General features: G+C 39.9%; 1 protein-coding gene across 2 annotated transcripts in view; it reads left to right on the top strand.

Moving 5' to 3' along the window:
• The first annotated feature begins 4,908 nt into the window (after nt 1–4,908).
• Nucleotides 4,909–22,654, top strand: part of cacna2d4b (calcium channel, voltage-dependent, alpha 2/delta subunit 4b) — a 59,240-nt gene continuing 41,494 nt past the window's right edge. For both annotated transcript variants that reach the window (XM_062390386.1, XM_062390387.1), the window contains exons 1-9: nt 4,909–5,478; nt 11,699–11,780; nt 15,971–16,087; nt 16,900–16,959; nt 18,663–18,825; nt 19,158–19,289; nt 19,890–19,950; nt 22,200–22,350; nt 22,450–22,524. In XM_062390386.1, the coding sequence (XP_062246370.1) occupies nt 5,393–5,478; nt 11,699–11,780; nt 15,971–16,087; nt 16,900–16,959; nt 18,663–18,825; nt 19,158–19,289; nt 19,890–19,950; nt 22,200–22,350; nt 22,450–22,524 (927 nt within the window). In that variant the 5' untranslated portion in view covers nt 4,909–5,392. The remainder of the gene's footprint in view (nt 5,479–11,698; nt 11,781–15,970; nt 16,088–16,899; nt 16,960–18,662; nt 18,826–19,157; nt 19,290–19,889; nt 19,951–22,199; nt 22,351–22,449; nt 22,525–22,654) is intronic.

The following is a 22,654-nucleotide window of genomic DNA, read 5'->3' as shown; positions in this document are numbered from 1 at the left end:
TTGGCCTGAAGTCTGTTAAGTGGAGAAGTTTTGGCTGCTGTCAACCTAACTTTTTTTTTAAAATAGTCAATGCATAATAAACTCTCATGCTGTTTAATGGTTTAAATCATTAACAGTGGAATTCCATCAATGACATCTTCATTTCAGTTAATTTATTAATCTACTTATTTCCAACATAAAAGTTATTATGGAACAGCATTTTTTTGTTGTACCATTTTTTGTTTCGAAAAAAATATAAATATTTCAACTACCCAGCAGAGGCTGGTTTTCTGGGTTTATCAGTTAGTCTAACTTTACAGCAGTGTTATGAACCAGCCACAGATCATGTGATGGGGATCTACCTCCCCCAAGACCTGATGATATGATAACTGGAAACTTTTCACATTATAACTTGAAACTTTCCACGTTAGAATCTGCTGCGGGTCGTTTTTCTTTATTTTTCAGGAGTGACAGCAATGTGCTCCCGTACTGATCCATGTTCCACGGTCAGTTAAGCATACGGAGCACCATGCCTTATTCTGCTCTACACTTGCCAATGACCACATCTGTTCTCTGTAACTTCCTTCTTCAAAGGGCCTGAGGGCCTCGGCGGCTTGGCTGATATGGGACAATTCTTCCTCATTCAAGGTGTTTCTCACAAAAAGACAAAGTGCTGTTAAAGCGCCTTGTTGTTGCTCACAGTCTCCAACATGGAGAATGCTGAAGCTTATCGCGTCCCTATCTGTGCTCTGGCAATTGCTTTTGAAGTTGTACTATTTATAGCTTGTCGGATGCTTTGCAGCGATAGTGAAAGAACCGAACAATAGAATGAAAGGAACTATGTGAGTTTATATATTATGGAATGTAATAAATATTAAACATATGTTACATTATAAAGTCATTAATAGTGTGACAGCAGGTCAGACGGTGTGTGAGCTTGTTTTACTTTAAGGGATAGTTCACCCAGAAATGAAAATTCACTCATAACATCTATCTTTTCAAGACACTCGTACAGAGGTATATGTTGTTGTTTTTTTCTGTTGCTTTTTTCTGTCTGAAGAGGGTTCACACATTTATTTAATTGTATTGGATTTGGCTACAACACTGTTTACCCCTGAAACTCAAGAAGTGTTTTGCAGACTTAAACACTTCACCCAGTCCTCCATCTGCATACTGGTGAGTAGATAATAATTTCTTGGTAAACTATCCATTTAAGTGTTGTTGATGATGTGGTGGAGTCATCACAGTGTGACCTCTATGTGTTGATGTTTACTGACCATTTGAAGTGGGATAAAGACCTTTTTAGAAATTAAAGACATTTTCTTTGGTACTAAGTGCTTTTTTATTTATATTAAAGTTGAAATTATGGTTTCATAAAACCAAGTATAGAAGTACAGAGGTATATAAGCATGTTATTGAACATCAGTTGTGTGCTTCACATTTAAACACTAGAGGGAGCTGTTGAATGATTATTGGTGCTATCCGTGTTAGTCACTTTAATGTCATTATTATTCATATTTTTCACATAAAAACACATGTTTTCTTTTAAGAAGAATAATCTAAAATAATAACTTTCATATGGAGTTGGACTGGAGTTCTATTTTAAACTATATTGATCTCTTGTGAGGTGCAGTGCAGATCAGTGCAGAGAGCCATAGCCACAGCAGCGAAGGACCCTCTGATATATTGATCACTCAGTTTAAATTCTTGTGACTCTCGTCAATAATTAATGAAGTGTAAAAAGTTCAGAGTGATGTGTGCATCTGAACACCTGATGGCTTCAGTCTTTTGATACTGAGTGTAAAGAATGAGGAGTAGAGTCTTGACAGGGGCAGTGATACGATGAAGGGCGGTGGCTCTCATGTACATGTTTTGACCTTTTTTGAATGTTGAGCTCAGGATGGTGAACAGTGTTTGAGAGGCAGAACTGCCTCAAACTGTAGGAGGTAGATTTCAGACTGAAGGAGTCGGAAAGTTTGGATATGCGGATGTTAAGGCTTTTTATAAACACTGTAAATTCCTGTGATGGCAACTTTCCCGGACTGATATGGCTTTTGTCTGAGAGAGAGAGAGAGAGAGAGAGAGAGAGAGAGAGAGAGAGAGAGAATGTAAAGAAGGTGCCCAGCACCTTCTTTACATTCACAACAGCCCTTCTGAGAACAACAATATGTCCTTGTACTCAAATGAATATCAGTACAATACAATAAGAAGCCTTGCATCTTCCGCTCCTGCAATTATTTCTCAATATATCCTGTTTTAAACAAATGAATGGGTTCAGTCACTGGAGTATCTTAGGAAGTGTTACAAACATGTATGCATATATTTCTATTTTTAGAAGGGACATTGCCACTACAGCGGCTTCATCTTCAGGTAGCATGGAGAACTTATTTTAATCTCACTTTTAAGATGTCACTTCTGCCTGAGATCTGATTTCAGTGTGAGCCAGACAACAAGCAGATGTGGTCTGGATTTGTCTTAACTAGGTTACAGAAACAAGATTAGATTTGTTTGTTGACAACCTTTTCTTTCCATTACCAAGACAAGATTTTGAGAAGATGGCACCAACGCCATGAAGCATTGACTGTGACTATGTCGATCTGCTAAATATATATAATGAAAAAAGAAGAGACTTAAATCATTAATAATAAAAACAGGCAAGAAAGAGACACAATATTACACTTTTGTTTCTCACATTGACATCATGAAAATGTTCTTTCTTGAAAGGTTGAGCTGTACATTTCCAATGTGTAATCAAATTATCTCTGTGGTGATTCATCAAACCAGTAGCGCAATGTGATCAGACTGACATCAGTACTGAGAGGCTCCAGTCTTGCAGATCACAAACCTGAGGAGACACCTGAAACCATCACACAGACACTGAGATAACTGTAAGGAAGAAATAATATCAAGCCACTTACTCAAGGGAGCAGAAAATGTTGCATTTTTCTTATTGAATGAAACAATTTTGAAAGCATTTTGCGGAAGTTTGAGTTAAAATGCTCATTGTTGGTCTGGAATAAAACAAGATGAACTTTGTTTCAGTTTTTATTTGATTATTCAACCTGGTCATCCGGAGTAAAAATCGAAATAGTGAGGTTGACTAAATATGCCCAAAACTCAAGGGGACAGAGTGAACAGGATTCAAGGGGAAACCTGATTATTTTGCCTTTGTTACTTTACATTGAATCAGACAAAGCCACCATATTGCCGCCCCCATGTGTGATCTTACAGTAGATCATATTCTGGCATTCTGAAATCAGAAGTGTGATGTGTAAACGTCAGCTTCCTCCCACATTCCAAAACCTTGCAAGCTGATTGAAGAATAAATTGTCCATATGTGTAAATGTAAGTCAATCAATCAATCAATCAAATTTTATTTGTATAGCCCATATTCACAAATCACAATTTGTCTCATAGGGCTTTAATATGGTGTGACATCCTCTATTCTTAACCCTCAGCTGGAGTAAGGAAAAACAACTACAAACCCTTTCAACAGGGTAAAAATACATAGAAACCTCAGAGAGAGCCAGATGTGAGGGATCTCTCTCCCAGGACGGACAGAAGTGCAATAGATGTCATGTGTAGAGGAGAACATCATCAAGTTTCAAGTTTTTAGCAGCATTGATGAGGGTAAATATTTTTTAAGGATAACTTTGATACTATATATCAAGCAGTCCTGCTGAAATCATAGTCTCTGGTCAGCAGCCAGCAAGATCATGATCCGCCATCCAGATCGGATCCACTATAGTTCATAGTCATTGTCCACTGCCGCTTATTGAGATCCATCATCAGACGCCACCTCGGTCGTGGTCCATCACCATTATATGATGCCAATGCGACACAGGATTCGCCATTACCACTACGATCAGCCCGCACGATGTAGAATCCGCCATACTGGATCCACCATTGCAACTTCTGATGCGCGATCCACAATCGTAATCCATGGTGCGGCCACAGCGGGCCCGGATCTGCGGGCGATAAAGCAAAGGGACTAGGTGTGAATGATTGTTTGTCTCTGTATGCCAACCCTGTGATACGCTTGGGATTCCCAGGGTGAACCCTGCCTCTCGCCCAATGTCAAATGGGATTGACTCCAGATGCATTGTAATGGAGTCACACATTGACTGCTGTCTTTGAAAGATAACGTTTTTTAGAGACAAATGTTGTTTGTGTTGGTCAACTTAGCTTCTAATGGGTTTTTATCTGATTACAGTGTGTGTTTGTGTGTGTGTGTGTGTGTCTGTGTGTGTGTGTGTGTGTGTGTGTATGCGTGTCTATCTGTGTGTGTGTGTGTGTGTGTGTGTGTGTGTGTGTGAGTTGGTCTCAGTTGTGGGTTTGTGGTGGTTGCTCTCTAAACGCATGTCAGTTTTAGTTTACAGATGTCTTTCTGTCAGTGCCCCTGAGCCAGGCACTGACCACAGACCTGCTCATCCTCTAACTCAAACACAGGAGGAATCCCCTCACAGAGTTTGTGTGTGTTTGTGTGGATGGGTGTGTGTGTGTGTGATGAATGGTGAAGACATGTTTTTTTATCTATGTAATGTCCTCTGAAGTCACAGCGACATGACTGTGTGTGTGTGTGTTGTTGTGTGTGTGTGTGTGTGTGTGTGCTGGGGCATCATGTCTCTCTTGGCTGCCCGCCTCACTCTCTCGCTCTCTTTCAGAAGGCAAACCAGACCTCTGTGTTTTTTCCTCTTTCGGCCGCTCTGATTGGTCACCAGAGAGTCTGTCTCCAGAAATTACTCTAATCCTCTTAGATAAAACAGAGCTCTCGTCCAATCCTCTGCTCAAACACTCCCCCCGTCGCTCTCTTTCTGTCTCTCCTTCTCTCTCTCTCCATAGGGAAGCGATGCTTTAATCCAAGTGGATTATGTTGCAAATTGGGCGACAGTGGAGACGAGTGGCTGCAAAATCTGCTGCAGGCTGCTGACTACGTATCTTCCAAAATATCTGCCAGGTGGAGATATCAACCCACTTGTGACTGGTCCTGGGTTCATGTGGAGTTACCTGCAAGAGCCTGGAAACACCTTGAAGAACTTGGGGCAGTTGCAGAGGAAACGTCTTTGGTCACATTTTTTATCGGCAGCCTCTAAGAAGGACCTCTTTACCTCTTGTTAGTTGGACCTGGCTAAGTTTAAAGTCAGTACAAAAATCTTCTGTAAGTTTCCCAGAAGACGATGAGAGGTAGCCAGCAGCAGAAAAGCTTTATGGAGACCTGAAGGGAAGCATTCAGGGTCCAAAACCCACTTCTGTCACCATCACTATCTTCTCACTTAAGCAGCATGAGGAAGCCTTTTACTACAAACCCCTTATGATCTCTTTGAACTTTCAGAGCTGATCTCGGGTTGTGACACTGCCTCCAAAACTTTATAGTCAGATCCGTGAGGAGCTCGAGCTCGAGTTTAGAATAGGGATGGATGGGAGAAAGTTCCTGAGGATTCTGGGATTTTTCTGCCTGTGGATTACAGCTCAGGCTCAGATGAAGATCCCACCTGAGACGTAAGTGTCCATTCTTCACTTGGACCTTAGTTCTCTGCAAGAACACAATTTACAATTACAGACATATTAATAGTTTCCACTTAATTTGTACATTTCACTACATATTAGAAGTAAGGGGTCCATATATTTGTCATAATTTTAGAAGCATTACCAAAAAATGCAACCTGACACATTCGGTATTTTCCGGTAACGTTGAAAGCTAATCGAGATAATAAAGCCTGATGGGAGTGACTGATGCATCAATAGGTCAGTAAGAATAAAACTGTACTAATATGAGAATGTACAAAGGGACGGGAATAAATGTTATATTGTTATGTTTTGTAAATTCACATTAAGGAGCCGAAGTACATGATTCAATAAATCTAAAATAGGAGGGATCCGGGCACCGATATTTGAAATTTAAAGAAATAGAAACATGCTTCAAGGTGAAATTTTAATATTGAATTTAATTGTCAGCAATGTTGTTAATATCCTCCAAAAGGCTTTATGTTTTACCTGTTATCGTTAACAATAAACAAAAATAATAACACATTTAAGATATGTCTGTAAAGTGAGTGACTAAATGGGATTTCAGTTGTCGTTTCGGTTTTAGTTAGTTCTGCTCCCGGGTGGAGCTCAAAGGTTGTATTCCATGTGCTTTTGAGCAAGGCGTTGTAGGGCGGCGTCCAGTCTCAGTGTTTCAGTCTGTGTGGATGTGACGCCTATAGAAACTTTGTTCTGGATAAATGGAGCTGGAGACAGCAGACTCCCAGAGTGCACTTGCTTGTCACGAAAACCCCAGGAGAATAACGTTTGTGTCCACAGGCGGCAGATTTCCCTCAGGATTCGCAGAAAGCTGCTTTCCTCTGCCCATGACTCAGCTCAGAGGTTGTTGCAGCTGCTTTCAGTTATCTCCTATCTGCTGTCTCATTAGAGGAATTAACCAGAGAGATACACCTCTTAAAGGAGATCTATCATGTTCTTTCGCAGATCTGTATTTTTTCTGGGACTCTTTAGAGAAGCTCAACGTTATTCCCTATTCAAAAGAAGACCTTATATATCTCCAACCCCCCGTTATGCAGCGGGCACCAGGTGCTGTGTGGGCTCCGCCTCATCCTTTCACCAGTGTGGCTGCTCTGAAGTGTTCAATTCAATTTTAAGAGCTAAATCATAACATATTAAGATCAAGACCTTAAAATGTATAGAAAAACTAACAGTTCCCAAAATGAGCACTCTACCTCACGAGGGAGAGGAAAACTCCCTCGTTAACTGGAAGAAACCTCCATCAGAACAAGACTCAGTGTGGGAGGCCACCTGCCTCAACTGGTTTGGTTGAGCGGAGTTGGGTGGAAAAGAGGGGAGAGAAGAGAGAGAGATGGGGGGGTAGGGAGAGACCATGCATGAACAGTTGTGTACCATCATATTTAAGCTCTGTCAGATTGGTTGTTATAATGAATATAATAATAATAATCTTCAGTTGCACCTTGGCGTCATCAGGTGTTTCAGCCTTTTAATCATAGTAACGCTAATAGCCGAGGCTGAGGGTACGTAGAGGCTAAACGTAAATCTGACTGGCTGCTGGCTTGTGTGGCAGTGCTATGAAAGCCACGTGGCCCGCTCAGTAGATCAGACATCATCACATCCATGCCTTTTTTTTTTCTAAATACTAATCTCATAGGCAACTAAATTTGGTTTGCTTTCCTATAAAATGTTTTCTATTTTAAGCAGTGATTTAAAGATGGTGGTGATCTAGAACAGAGTGTAGAGAACAAAGATTACAGCAGGATCTTTCTGTTCTGTGAATATTACACTCATCACCTGCTCATTGTGAGAGAGCCTTTCCATCACAATTCATATGTGTTTTTCTACATATACCCCAGTTGTAGATTGTTCGGGGCTGGGGAATGAACTAAAATGCCAAATGAAGTGTCTCTTATCTGTCTGCTGCCATACATCAAATGTTTGTAATCCTACTCAAGTAGACTGATCTATGAGAACGTGCTGTGATCGGAGCAATGACCCAAGAGTCTGTGACGAGCTGAGGTTGAAAAGAGATGTTGTTCAGTCTGAACATGGACTGTGAATAATGATGCACAACATGTCTCCATTGCTCTCTGTTGGCTTGCTGCAGTATATGTCAGTAACCCTGCCTTATCCATGTTCATGTATTGGACATATTAAAAAGAACATATTAATCACATTTTTCACAAAGATTTCTGTAATTTTAAATAGTTCATATGGAACTGATGTAGGATCAAATGTTCATTTTCAGTAAGTTTGGTTTTAGTTAGTTCTACTTTGTGAGAAACTGGGACTCACTGTATGTCTGTACTGGGACAGGAAGACTTCAGAGCTTAACAAGCCTCTGGTTTGTGAAAGTTCTTCACAATCAAATAATTAATTGTCAGTGTATTTAGTGGTATATAGCTTTAGCATACACCATTCTAACTCACTGTATCCATGGAAACATCATATTCTACTCTAAATGTAAGGGAACAAGGACCCTTATATCTGTGAAAACTTTTAACGGGACATTTTCCAAAATACTTTGCTGGGACAGGACAATTATGTTCAAGTTCATATTCATTACATGAATCCAGGTAGCTCAACTATTAGCATAGGATGGGACATCAAATGTTTTTCATTTTCCGGTTTATTAACAATACAATATAAGAAGGACAAATGATACACATATTTGCAAAGTCTCTTGTCTAGTTAAAGCAATTCAAACTTACACACACAAATTGTTACACAATTAACAGTATTCAGGGGTAGAAATGAGATCCCACAGCTATCTGCCCGATTAGCATCAACATGTCCGGCTCCCTGCAGCTGCAGTCCTGCACCTCTGCAGCCTCCTGCAGGACACAATCTCCCTCCTGCAGCACCATCTGTGGGGCCGGCATGGCTCGCTGGCCATCGGCCACACAACGCCAGCCCGGGTCACCTTCTATCCTGACCCACATTTGCCATTCAACCAACCAGGCCCAGACAGAGAGACGGCCACTGTCAGATACACCTAAACCCCTGAAAAGCTGCGGTTACTGATTAGTAATCCAGAGATGAAGAGATGTGGCTGTGACTAAGGTTTATAAAACTGTGAGCTTGGATCTAACAACTCTGACAAGTTTTCACAGCTTCCAGCTCGAACTCACCATTGTTACCGGAGATTTGTCTATAGTACACCTCACCTACGTTTACAAGAGGGAGGTCGGTTATGACCTTTGCTGGTTACAGGACGTGTGTTATGCCACTAATTCAGTTTCTTTGTTGGGGATTTTGAGACAAGCCTGGGTCTTAGCCTTTACATATTGGTCTTCTGTTGTCCTGCGTTGCTGTGTATAATATCGCATATAAAACAAGTTTCATTCGTGTGAGGCACAAAGTATGTCCCTGACTCCCACATTACAGAATCATCAGGTATTTCTGGTTTCTTGTAAATTATCTGGTAGCTTTCTGAGAATGCTGTTCTTTGAACATTCTGAATGTTGGTGATTTCTGACACCAACAGTTTTTGTTCTGTTTTCATTTTTTCCTATTGGATGACGGTGACCTCCTAAGTTAGATGATGGCTGTGTTACATCGGTCTTTGTGATTCGGCTTTAATCTGTTTGACAGATCAGCGTCAGTACTCATCTGATTTTGAGTGTGTGTGTGTGTGTGTGTGTCTATGTGTGTGTGTGTGTGTATGTGTGTGTGTGTGTCTGGTGTGAGCGGGGTGGGGGTTGGAATTGGTAACAGATTGAAAGACACCGCAGGTACAGTTTGTTTCACAGACCTGTTTTAGGCACAAAATCTGGAGATGCTTTTCAAAAATGTTAATCAATTCACTGCAAACAAAGTTGTGACTTTTTATTATCTGCCACAGTTTTTCTGTTTCATTGTCTTTTGTCTCTTCATGTGATCCCAGTATGAATAATCTACTGGGATGGACAACATGACAGTTGCCCAAAAGCAAATCAAAAGCATCTCAATCAATAGTTCATTGACTCTGGCTCCTTAATGTTAGTGGATGGGGCATGGGCCAAATTAAATGTCAAATTGCAAAACAAATATTATTTCATTATCGGTAGTTACTATCAAACTGATGTATGTTTAGTGTCGAGGATAAAGAGTGATAAAGCTAAAGACTGATGCTCCAAGTGTTGGAACCCGGGATATTTTGGCATCATATGTAGTAGGAGGAAGTGCCTGCATTCCTTGTTGATATTGAATCAAGTCAGGATGGATAAGAAGCAATCTGGAAGTGGTTTTGTGTCTGTGTCCTAATTTCTAAAATTCTCGGTTTTTGCCCATTCAGACAGAAACACAACCCTGCAGTTGCCAAAATAAGACGGCCTTTTTGGGTCAGATGTCTTGTCTGGTTTGACATAGTTTCTTTTTTAATGACTGTTCAATTAATCCAATTTCACAGCAAAGATCAAAGATTTAAGGAAAAAGTCCCAAAACTGAAAAGAGATTTACGAATCAGAACTTTCCCTACTATCCTCTCCCATGAATCATCCCAGATTTATGTGATGTCCATGTAAACCAGGCTTCAGCTCAAACAAGCTCCAGCTTCAACAACTGCAACAGAAACATGCTGCTCACACACTGATTCTGCAGTATTAATCATGCATAATAATGTCATTCAGATAACCATTGCTTTCATTTCATACTTAAGTTTATGTACTTTAAAGGATCTGAACTGAATAATATTGATTATTTGTCAGTTTTTTGGTAGTTTCAGGTCCCCTTATATTGAGCTGAGCTCCCTATGCCTCCCCTGTTATTCATACACTGCCTGCAGCTCTCTGTGTTGTGTTGTTTTTGTGTTGCATTGTGTTATTGTGGGTTTGTTCTGGTCAAACACCTGCAGCTCTCTGCTGTGACCCAGATGAACAACAGATTATCTAAATCTCTGATATTTACCAGCCTTTTTCAGCCATTACTCGCTGCTCCTGCAGAGTGTCGCCTTGGCAACAGACAACCAAAAGGACAGGGACACATCCAACACACAATATACATACATAACAACCGTAACCACGTTACTGGCATAGGATTCTTCAGGCCAATTTAAGGCTTCAGCGATCACTGATCAGAAATCAGATGACAATATATCGGCCAAGCAATTCATTTTTAACTGAAATACATAACATGAACAAACACTTTTAAACACAATCACTTACATAAAGTTTTAAAAGGTCTGGCCAAGATATGTACTGAGTTGAAAAATAAACTTATAGTATAGTCCAAAACAGGGAAATAGGTCTAATCTATTCCACAGAATAAGACCTCTAAGCTCGGAGGCGAGGGGTTTCCAAAAATGTAGATTTCAATATTTTTGCCCCAGTTGTTTGTATATTCATACACGAAACAAGCCTATTTAGTTCCCTACTTAAAAGAAGAAAAACGTTTACGTTACACAATTATAGTACATTTTAAATATGTCTTATTAATGTCCCAGCATGTAAGCACTTGTACTTTATTCTTTCCACTTTATGCAACTTCATACTTATGTCAAACATTGCTGAGATAATTATTGTATTTTATACTTATTGGGGTATCATACATATTGCATGTCAGTGTCTTGCAAACATGTGTATGACATAGACAAGTACTCAACTAACTACCACTTAAGTAAAGTATGAAATATACCAGAAATATCAAGTACTCATTAAATATAACCGTCCTTGGCTTTCACTGTTCATTGTTGACCCTTGACTGTGGCTCAGGGAGTAGAGCGGGTCGTCCTCTAACCGGAAGTAAATTCAATCCCAGCCTTCCACTCTTGCATGCTGAAGAGTCCTTGGGCAAGACACTGATCCCCACATCGCCCCTGATGGCCGTTACTGTTTTCATACAGAAAGGGCTGCACGTAGGTGCACTGTGTGAATGTGTGTGTGAATGGTTGAATGGCAAAAACTTTGTGTGTTTTGAGTCATCATCAAGACTAGATGAGTGCTTCATAAATACAGAACGTGTTAACTGTTGAATTTCCCTACAATAATCATGCATCATATTTTCAGATGTTTTGTGTGTAAAATCTCAATCAGCAAAATGGTTAAAAATCAAATATAAATTGTATTTAGGTACAGAATGAGGAAATGTACTCAGTTACAGTCCACCACTGACGCAATGCCCTATGGTCTGCATTGTCTTGCTCTCCACTGTTGTGTTTACATGTTAATCATCCCTCCAGTTGAGGATGCTGTTGTGTTGCTGTGATCATGCTGCTCCACTGACGGCTGTTTTCTTTCAGGGTGCAGCAGTGGGCGACCATGTTCTCCGTTCAATTGCGAGACATAACCACCAAATACTCTGGCTCCCTGCTGCTACAGAAGGTAAGTCAAGTCCAAGCTTGGTTCATGTCAAATCCAATAACATGGAGAAAGCAGGGTTTGTGACCTATGCTGTAGCCAGTTACCAGGTGGTATTCAAGATGGGTTTTTTTCTTTACTTTTTGGGAGCCATCATGTCATCCATCTTTGAAATACAGTCCATAGTGTTTCCTGCTACTTGGCTGAGGCAAACAGGTGCAACGTGAAAATTCTGTGAATACTTTCTTCCCACATGATTTTTGAGTGTCTAAATGTGCTGATTATTGTCAAATTTAATGCCGAGGTTTATGGTCATTGAAACATTTTATATGACAGACTGCATTGGGTTTGCTGGACATGTCATTTTACTAACATTTGTCTGTTGTTCATTACAACAAGAAGAAAACAACATAATTCAAAATCTTTGATTGGGTTGGTTGTCTTCCTTAAGATCCTGTAGCAGGTTGACAGTTTGAGTCTTAAAGTCAAAATGAGTCCTGTAATGATATGATGTGATTTCAGACTGGATAACCTGGGGAGACTGCAAAAGTGAGCGTCAGTGTGTGAATCCTCATCTGTCTGTGTGTGTGATAGCTTCCATCTGTGTGGGTGTATGCACACACACACACACACACATTCAGAGATCATGGTAATGCCCAGATTGAGGGCCGAGCCCTCTTTACCAGCGTCGGGATTTGTGGCCTGTTCTGATTTCAGACATTAACATTTATCTGTCAGATTTAGATTTATCAGAAGCTGCCTGCGGCGTGTCTGCTTTCAGACACACAAAGCACCTCCTGCTGTAAAAACACACAACGCAACAACAGGCCTGTAAAGAAACTAAACCCATCCTAAAATAACCTGTGATCGTGTCGTTGTTTTCCCTCTCCAGTTCCATGCAGTCGTTTTCCTGCATGTTTTCTCTTGTTGTGAATGAAATGATGCATGAGGAGTAAACAGATAAAACAGATATACAGAAACCTTCCATTTAAAACCAGATAAGGGCTGGACCACATATAATTGATTGATTCCATATTGGCAAGAATACAAATATTCAATCTTGACTTCAATGATGTTTTTGCCACTCTCACTTGTATATGTCAGGTTTCTAATTTTCACTTTCATCAGACAGGGAACCATGATGCTAAAGAGGTTGTGTGGACAAGATGTGCACCTAGCAGTGTTGTGCAAGTTCACACCTCTCATGAACTAGTTCAAAGTTCAGTTCACACAAGTAAATATGAATAGTTCACGTTCATAGTTCACCATTTAAATTCTGAACTAGTTCATAGTTCAGGTCATTTCATAGTTTAAGGTGGAAAGTGAGCCATTTTTGTAAGAGGCCAGAGCTGTTGTGTTGCAGGTATGGCCTGCCCCTATAAGGAAAGTTTGTAGTGTGTGACGTAGTGCACCTGGGTATTGTGGGAAGAGACGTTAAAAGTGTGTTGATAAGGAGAAGTGACGGACCACCTAGAGGTGATGCGAGTGTTGCTCCTGCTGTATATCCGAGAAATGAAGTGGCCGCATTCCAAGTAAAGAAACATCTCCTCCTCCTTCTTCACGGAGCGGTCCGGACAGCTGGTTACCAGCCAGACAGCGAGCCAAGATAACCCGTGAGCCGAGCTCCAGACTATGGCCCGGAGCCGAGACACTGGCCAGAGAAGAAAACACTTGGAATACGTTTCTTGTTTTGTGTGCATGTGTGTGTGTGCGATGAATCATGGGTAACGTAGTGCGAAGTCGAGTTACTTGGTTCAGGTTAGGCTACATCGCGGACATTTCACGGGCACTGAGCAACGACATGGTGCAAGCATTCGATTTAGACAGCGTCTCTCCTCAGGAGATGGAAAACATTCTGTAACATTTTAGCTAGACCTCAGATAGTATTGTAACGGACTGGTAGTTAGGTTTATGTTCTGTTCGACTGCTATGTGTTTGTTATGACTTGTGTTCAGCTAACTACACCATGTCAATAAGTATTGGGATTTCCAGAGGGTCAGTGAACCAATCGGGGTGGGGTAAGTGACAGTTCTAGACCAATGGCTGGAGAGTTACCTGGCATGACAGGCTCTCATTGGCTGATGAGTTGGCATGTCAAGGGTGAATGAGGAAGGGGAGTGAAGAACACAGTGGTGGATGATAGGACTGTCGGAGTTACAACAAGAAGTGTGTCGTGTTCGCTGGACTTTAATAAAGTTACACATAAAGAGAGAAGTTTCCTGTCGTATATAAGCAAGGACGCTGAAATATGAACGTGTTCACCGTTCAAATTCATTATTGTCATTGAGTTGCGTTCAGTTCATCGTTCTCATAAAAGTGAACATGTTCAATGAACGCGTTCTTTTGCGTTCATTCATGCACAACACTGGCACCTAGATATGTTAATAGAGATAATGTTCTCCGAGAGCAGAGCCATCCTTGTTCTTAGGTCTCATCAGAGGTGCTCAGGAAACAAGCTGGTGAGGACTGATTCAGAAGCTCAGTCAAGTAGCTCTGTGCCAAATCATCCAGTGAAGATTCAACAGGAACACTTTTAAATCAGTTTAAATCAATCAACACACAGACAGCTGCTTCTGAGATTTGGTCTGGCGGTTACAGTTTGAACAAACTGAAGTCGAGCAGTCGGGTAAACAGTGGATAACAATAATCCAAAAGAACGATGACGATGGGGACGAGGATGATGAGTCAGGTCCTGTCAGTGGAGCTTGGTTCTTAGCTCCTGGTGGAAGCTAGTGAATCTCAACCCCCAACAAAAACAATTGAGGTATTAAGGCTGTGAGTGACACATGGACACTGAGCCTGTCTTAACCCAACCTCACTTAGTGACACTTCTGATCACAAGTGGATTGCATCAGGTCAGTTGTCGGATTCACATCCTCCCACTTAAAATTATTAAATCTGCTTATTATAATTTAAACTGATTAAGGTAATAACAACTAGTTGCATTTGAGATGGAACTAGACAATTGTCATGCTTTGCGTTAAAAATTACTAAAATGACAAATCCAGTATGAAAACAGTTAGTTTCTATTTGACTATTTCAACAACTTTAATTTAATCATTTACTATTAATTGCAACGCTATATGCATCTGATACAGATATGAGTATTATTATAATTATTACCTCCGCGAAGAAGGTTATGTTTTCATCTGCAATAGTCTGTCTCTGTGTTAGTCAGCAGGATTTGGTAAGAACTACTACACAGGTAACTGTGAAACGTGGTTGAGGGAGGCGGTGTGGGTCAGGGAAGAAGCCATTATGTTTTGATGCAGATCTGGATCAACCGATGGATTTAGGAGTAATAGTAATATTTTAAAAATGTTCCTTGATTTCTCACAGATTAATTGCTTGACAAAAAACTGAAATGTTCAGGAGGGTCTGGGTAGAGATATGCACTACTTTGCAGATTCTCCTATGAGTTGTTGTTCTTGTATATATGTTATTTGAATATAAAAGACTCTTGGACATCTGTTACCATGGAAATCTTCCCAAATTCCATTTGTAGGAACATTGGTTTTCAAGGCCTTTAAGGTCACTATCTTCCCACAGAGATTCATTGAAACACTGTTTTTGTAGCTGATGTAGCAGCAGTAGCAGTAGATGACTGCTGGTATTATTATGTTTCTGTCAGAGAAACAGAAATTATGTGTGGCCAAAATTAATCTTTATTCTATTAAGAGCCTCCAGGATCAGTTACAGGAAACATCCACTGACGTTACACAAATGTTTGGCCCTGCTCTATTCCCTTCAGGCTTGCTTGGACTAATTGGAATTAGTAGATGACTTAATTGAATGATTCAGAGTGTAAATAAGCAGACTAGGCCGTCCCTTCTCTCTCTCAGCTGACTGATCTGCCTCTAGCTTCTTGATCCAGAGAAAGGGACCTGATTACCGTAGTGTAAAAGATTTATTCTGAGGGTTTCTCACAGTCTAATTAAATCTGCCAACAGCAGGAGATAAGTTTCTGGAAATATGGTGAAATGAAGTACATCAATGTTAGATTAATGCCAAATTATTTAATTCGCACTATAACCTTGAGACAGAAGCTCAGGCTCAGCTTTTAAATCACAACCTGAGACATATTGTTTCGTTTTATGATGGAAAACTCAAATTAGCTCATAGACTTCTGGGGATATACAAAGGGCTTATAAACAGAGTTATGGTATTTTTGAAGTCACGTTTAAAGTTTAAAATCTGTTTTTGTTTCCTCTCAGAAACTGAAAGACGTGGAGTCCATCATCAAGATCGTGAAGATTCAGGGAAATGACTTGGTGAAGGATTATTCCGATGAAATCGAACGAATGTTGGGAAGCAAGATGAAGTCTGTGAAGGTGAGGATGAGGAAGACTTTCAAATGTAAGGAGTGAGATGGACATTATCTGGACGGTATGCCACAGTAGTTTTAGTAAAGCAGCTCTTATTTACATTTCTATAAGAATAATGCCAGTGACAATCCAAAATTTGTGGTAGTGAAGAACCTGCAAAGAATTATCAGCTAAATCGAGAGCTCCCATTAACTTTACAGAGCTTAAGGTGGGTTCCAGCTCATAATTTAGCTGTACAGACAGAAATATTTATATTTTTCCGCATGAGCTGGTGGAGACCAAAAGAAGAGGAAAACGAGAGGGAATATTGGACTCAGATTCATCAAGTGGACACAAAATGAATAATATTCGATTACATTTTACTGGTATAGCGCCAAAAAACTAAAAAACTGTATATCAAGGCAATATAGGTTCAAACCTTGAAATTATAGAGAGACCCAACAGGTCCCACAACAAGCAAACATTGATGACTGTGGAGAGAAAAAACAGAGGAGAAGCAGAACCAGACTCAATGAGGATAAGTAAGAGAGAGAGAAAGAGAGAGAGAGAGAGAGTACAAACAATTGGAGAGAAAACAAAAACAAAGTTAGGCCCTTTAAGCAATCTAACAATATTACACAGATGCGAGTTAGGTTTTACTGTTAACTGCTAATGATCTTTTGAAATCTATTACGACAATCAAATACATTTACAGTAAAAAATATCACCTTATCCAGGCTAATATTATACAAATGTTGAAACTCTCCCCCAGTGACATGAAACCCTTTTGCGTGCTGTGTTTTGTGGTCTGATCTGTTCATTTCTATTTCTTCCCACAGAGGTTAGCAGAGTCGGCAGAAGACGCTGACCTCTACCATGACTTCAACGCTTCAATGGCGGTTAGTTTTTGTTTGTCTTGACCAGTTGAAATGTACAGGGCTGTCCCGGCTCTTTGCATGTCTGTGACAAGGTCAGGGCCAGGAGCCTCATATATACCAAACAATTGAAATTAACCTGCAAATTTTTTATAAAAAACACAACCATCTCATTTCTATCAGTCAAACTTTAATTTGCTTTGCTTTGACTCTAAGCTGAGTGCTAGATTTCGTATCAGTGTCTGGATAAGAGGCAACAGCGGGCCACTTCACAGGGGACACTGCAGCAGATTGACGCTTTAAAGCCTCAGCTTACACCTGAAACTAGATTAGATCAAACTTCACTGATCCTGTATGGAAACTGGGTCGACAGTGCAGCAAAGACTTCGACATACAGAGAACACATACTGTGACACACTAAGGTCCTGTGACTCATGTGGAAGTGTAACAACAAATGGTATGCTTTCTTTTATTGCTTTAAATAACTAACAGTACCTAGATCATCTCCAGGAGTTGTGTTTGTATGATTGAACATGCAACTCTATTAAAACCAAGCTATATATTTTAATTTATTTCAAAATAAGGTACCTATTATTTCATACGTTTTCCACGAATATGGGGAGGACTCAAATAGCCCTACAAAGTTCTGTGTTTAATTTGTTTCAAAGTAGGCCGACACTTGCCTCTGTATTTTGTTTGTTTGTTATTTTGTTGCTTTTCTGTTTGAGTAGCTGGCTGAAAGCAAAGAAGTAGTAGGCTTACCTTTTATTGGTAACCTATCTGTTACGGTTCATTGTTTCTGAAATAAGAGGCCTGACTGCTATGTTCACAGCAAACTTGAAAAAAAGAAAATGTTAAGCAATGGTTTAACTGCACTATAGGCTGAGTCCTTGTTTACCTGAAACGTGCACTTTATAATTTTATTTTGTACCGCCCTGTTTGGCAATGTTGTTTTTCAATAAAACATTTGCATAAAGCAAGACAGCATCGACTTTTCCATGTTGATAAGAGCATTAAAACGGAAAAAAAAATCATGGAAAATAAATAAATTAAGGGACATTTGGTATAGTTACAAATTTGCGATTAATAATATATTAAACATTTTAATCGTTTGACAGCACTAATAACCCTCCACAATCATTTGCAGATAATATCTCCGAATACCAACAACAATACAATACAAAGAAATATGAATGCTCGGATATTATTTATATATATATATATATATATATATATATATATAAAATATGTTCAACTGAATGACTCAGTGGCAGGACAGGACACAATATAGAAAAGCACTATATTGGTCTTAATGGCCATTATGACTTATTAATAGCCAGCTGCATAGATATCTCCTATTACGAAATATCTAAATTCTACGTGAAAGTCTCAATGAAATCTCAAGACAACCAAATAAACCTGGTTTAAATTTTGTATTACAATAAAGCGGTACAAATAGACATTGCCAGAATTACTCAATACTTACATTTAAAAAAAACTCTCATTCATGTGCATTCTTTTTACTTTGGTATTTTGACTTTCGTTTCCTACTGTGCTTTTGATATTGCCATTATTTAGCTCAATGTGGTTGGGTGTCATTCCGGTCAAAGATTTTGGATACGAATCACAGCCCCTCGCTGAACCGACTTCAGCTGATTTATGGTGCTTTATTTTCGCACAGGGTGTTTTTTTCATCCTCAAAAGACTCTTTTGATGTCTCCTCTCAGTTTGATTACTATAACTCCATGCTGATCAACACGATGGACGAGGACGGGAACTACATGGAGCTGGGCGGGGAGTTTCCTCTCGAGGAGAACGAACATTTCAACAACCTGCCGGTGAACATGGTTCAGAGTGACATCCAGATTCCCACCAATGTCTACAACAAAGGTCAGGGGTTATCCTTTTTCAAATAGTATATTAATTTACATTTTGCCAGAAATAAAAGTATGATGAATAATCCCTGAATTGCAGAGAGCTTCCAGATGCATTGTAGCAAATGATATGCAGAGAGCTGCCACTGTATTACTAAAACTTAAAAGCATGATTATTCTCAGATAAGTTCTGGAGCTCTAAGAGTATCGATTTGTACATGACTTTGAAGTAGTTTTTATATGTTTATTCATGTTAAAGATGAGATAACAGCATTGGAAAGTGTAGGTTGCACCATACCTAAAAATGGGTGTATTACTGTATTTGTGTTCTCTGTCTTGTATGTGCAGATCCTAACATCCTCAATGCCATCTACAACTCAGAGGCGCTAAACGACGTCTTCATCAGTAACTTCAAGAAGGATCCTACGCTCACATGGCAGTTCTTTGGCAGCTCCACTGGCTTCTTCAGGATCTTCCCTGGTGGGTTCATGTTTAAATTACAGTTTATGTAATGTGCATTTAGTTAACAGCTGAGCAGTGCCCTGTCTGATTCCCCTTAGACAAGGGCAGGTTTACACCAGCCTAGTTAAGTCCGGATGAATGGAACCCTGGAGCGTTGACAAAATGTATCTCCAATGTTAACTTTACTGCTTAGCACTGAGGGGACGAAGTGAGGTGAAGAAGTGTTTCTTCTGAGAGGACGTGTTATACCCTCCTTTCTTTTAAATACAACAATGACTGAAGCTCTTTCAAATTATCATCACCATCTCGAAAAGAGAACATATTCAGTGAGAGATTACTGCTAACATGTTTATACATGAAAACATAGATGCACTGTATGAATGTGTGAATGGGTGAATGTAAAACTGTAGTGCAAAGCTCTTTGAGCTGTAGTCAAGACTAGAAAAGCCTTATATAAATACAGACCATTTACATCCGTAAGATTGATTCCAAAGTTAAACTCACATTACGTTTTGTCGCCAATGTGCTTTAACCTTCATGTGTCATTCATGTTGAAAACTGTTTTGCTGCTACTTTCAAAATAGTCCGATTTGAATGAGTCCATTTATTCTCTGTCAGGTATTAAATGGACTCCGGACTCCAACAATGTGGCAGCCTTTGACTGCAGGAACCGAAACTGGTGAGTTCAGTCCACCGACAGGTCGTAATATCTAAATAAAGCTGTTTTTGTCAGTGTCTTTCAAAATTATTCAATTGACAGCTGCAAATCATCAGTCAAGACGCAGCGTAAGCTGATATGTCAGTCTTCTAATACATGTCCCCCATCTGGAAAAAACAACTGGCATTAACCTCAGCTGCAAGTGTAGAACATTACATACATATTAGCATTATCATGGATGGGGCTTAAAACTGATATGGATCCCAAACGCTTATGTGGAGAGAAATCGTTTTCGTTTGAGTTTTTTTTTTTAAGTATGGAGTGGAGGTGATGGTTAAAGGAAGCAGTGTTAATAGCCTTTAGAGTTAGCTCCAGAAACAAACCCAAGCTTTCTTGATATAAACAATATTCAATTTTGATGGTATATGGTATATGGGGACTGGCAAATAAAGTAGCCATGTTGAAACTTGAAAAGAGTAATCATAACGAGATCACACACATTCACACACACCAGAAAGTCTCCCAGTTTGAGCTCTGCTGGAGATACACAGAGCTGGCAGAGATTCCAGCTTAGCTGATGACCCATTCAAACCAACTGAATTAACTCTGTTTACTGATATGGATTATATTAAATGCTTATCTGCTGTAAACACTGGGACAGATGGGTTGCTAAATTTAGCCGGTCAATAAAGGTGTGTCAACTCAGCAGCTCAACAGGCAAATAGACTCCAGCCATAAAAGAGGGCCCGAAGCAACTCGATAGGGTCAAATGTATCCTTTCACAGATTCTACAATAGTGTATTATGCTGCCTTCAGCAAACCCCTACCACTTCAATTGAACTAGTATCAGTTTGAGTATTAAGTTTAAGTGTTTTCCTCTTTTAAATACAATTTTTCATGCTCTTTGTTTGTTTTAGTTTCTCTCTGAAAAAAATTGAGTCAATCGATCAGTCTGCTTCGAGTAGAGTCAATGAAAGAAGCATGGAGGACTTTACTAGACCAGGTTTAATGCTCAAATACTGGGTTGTAAGGCATTCATGTTATGTTCTCCATCCTGTCTGTATTTCTCATAACAACAGACTCACTGACACAAGACCTTTAAAACCCCTGTTTAACACCTAGTTTCACTCAGTCTGAGGCGGTGGTCCCGCTGGCTGTGTGTCGGCTGAGCAGCGGCTAGCCGGAGCCCTGATCCCCTGGAAAAGACGATAAGCTGCTCCTTAGCCGGGTCAGCGCTGCCCACATGGCACCATATGCGACTGTTCATGCATTTCTAAATAATACCAGAGAGCTGCATATGTCCCTGAACGCCTCGTCACGCAGCATTACAGCTGCTGAGCTGCCAAAGCCTGATACATGCGTCTGTGGGACAGAGAAACTGAAACTCAGTGACATGCTTTGAGACGGAGTGACTGTTAAAGGTTTGTTTGCATTTGTAAACAGTGAAGTGAAACAGCTTTTCTCTAAACCTCATTCTGATGAAATAAACAGAAAGGAGCATTTTGTAATCACAAAGCCTCCCCCATGAATTTAGGTCAAATGTTCCCATTTCTGAATATACATTCAGAATTGGTCCTGAAATAAATACATCAACAGCTGCAAACAAACGTAAGTTAAAACAACAGTCGCAAATTGCTTCATTGTTTCTAGTGTTCTCCATTGGATTTACAATTAAACTAAGTGTAAGAAATATTGAGATTAAAATTTCGAAAATAAATGTAAGTATTGTAATATTTTTAAGAGCTCTAACAGGGTCACAACCCAGCTGCACCACGTCGGCTTTCTAGAAACACAAAAATAGCATCAAATCCATTCATTAATTCTTTAATACACTGGCCTATTTCTGGGTTATTTCCTTTTAGGTGATATGAATCTCACTACAGCTAAACTGGTTTGTGTGTTAGTGTTAAATTGAAGTGAAGAAACTGTGGCACTGTTCCAAACATTGCGGTGTAACTGTAGTATTTCATCTTTGACCGAAAAAACCTCTGTTAAGAATATTGAATTCCAGTTCATTGATTTCAGTGTAAATTTGAAGATGCAATTCAAGTTTCAAACATTTACTTTTGTCAGCCCTGTGTTTATGACGTCAGCAACAATCCTGCCTTTCCCAGTTCATCCTACACTAAATGAATGCACCGGGATATCACACTGCAGATTGACCCTCTATGACCCACAACAATCGAAGCATTATCTTAGATTTACTAATAAATACTGACATGTAATACGAGGAAATAATGACCGAAGTTCCCTTGTTGTCCTGTGCACAGGTACATCCAGGCAGCCACATCTCCGAAGGATATCATCATCATGGTGGACATCAGCGGCAGCATGAAGGGGCTGAAGATGACTATCGCCAAACACACTATCAACACCATCCTGGACACTCTGGGAGAGAACGACTTTGTCAACGTTATTGCTGTGAGGCATACACTATATGGGATATTTCTCCAAATTTTATGTTATTCATACACCTGCCTGTAATCATCAAGATGTGTGTGTGTGTGTTGCTGTCTGCAGTACACTGACTATGTCCGTTATGTGGAGCCATGCTTCAGAGGAACTCTGGTCCAGGCTGACTTGGATAACAGAGAGGTAAGACTATTATCTGCTTCATGGAGGCTTAAAGAGCTGGGGAGGCGTCTTAGCTGCCAGCATACACACACACACACACACACACACACACTCAGAGGAATACCCTCATCTTCGCATTAACATCTTGGAC

Source organism: Platichthys flesus, chromosome 6, assembly GCF_949316205.1.
Source record: "Platichthys flesus chromosome 6, fPlaFle2.1, whole genome shotgun sequence".
NCBI lineage: Eukaryota > Metazoa > Chordata > Actinopteri > Pleuronectiformes > Pleuronectidae > Platichthys > Platichthys flesus.
This window is presented reverse-complemented; position numbering and strand designations above follow the sequence as displayed.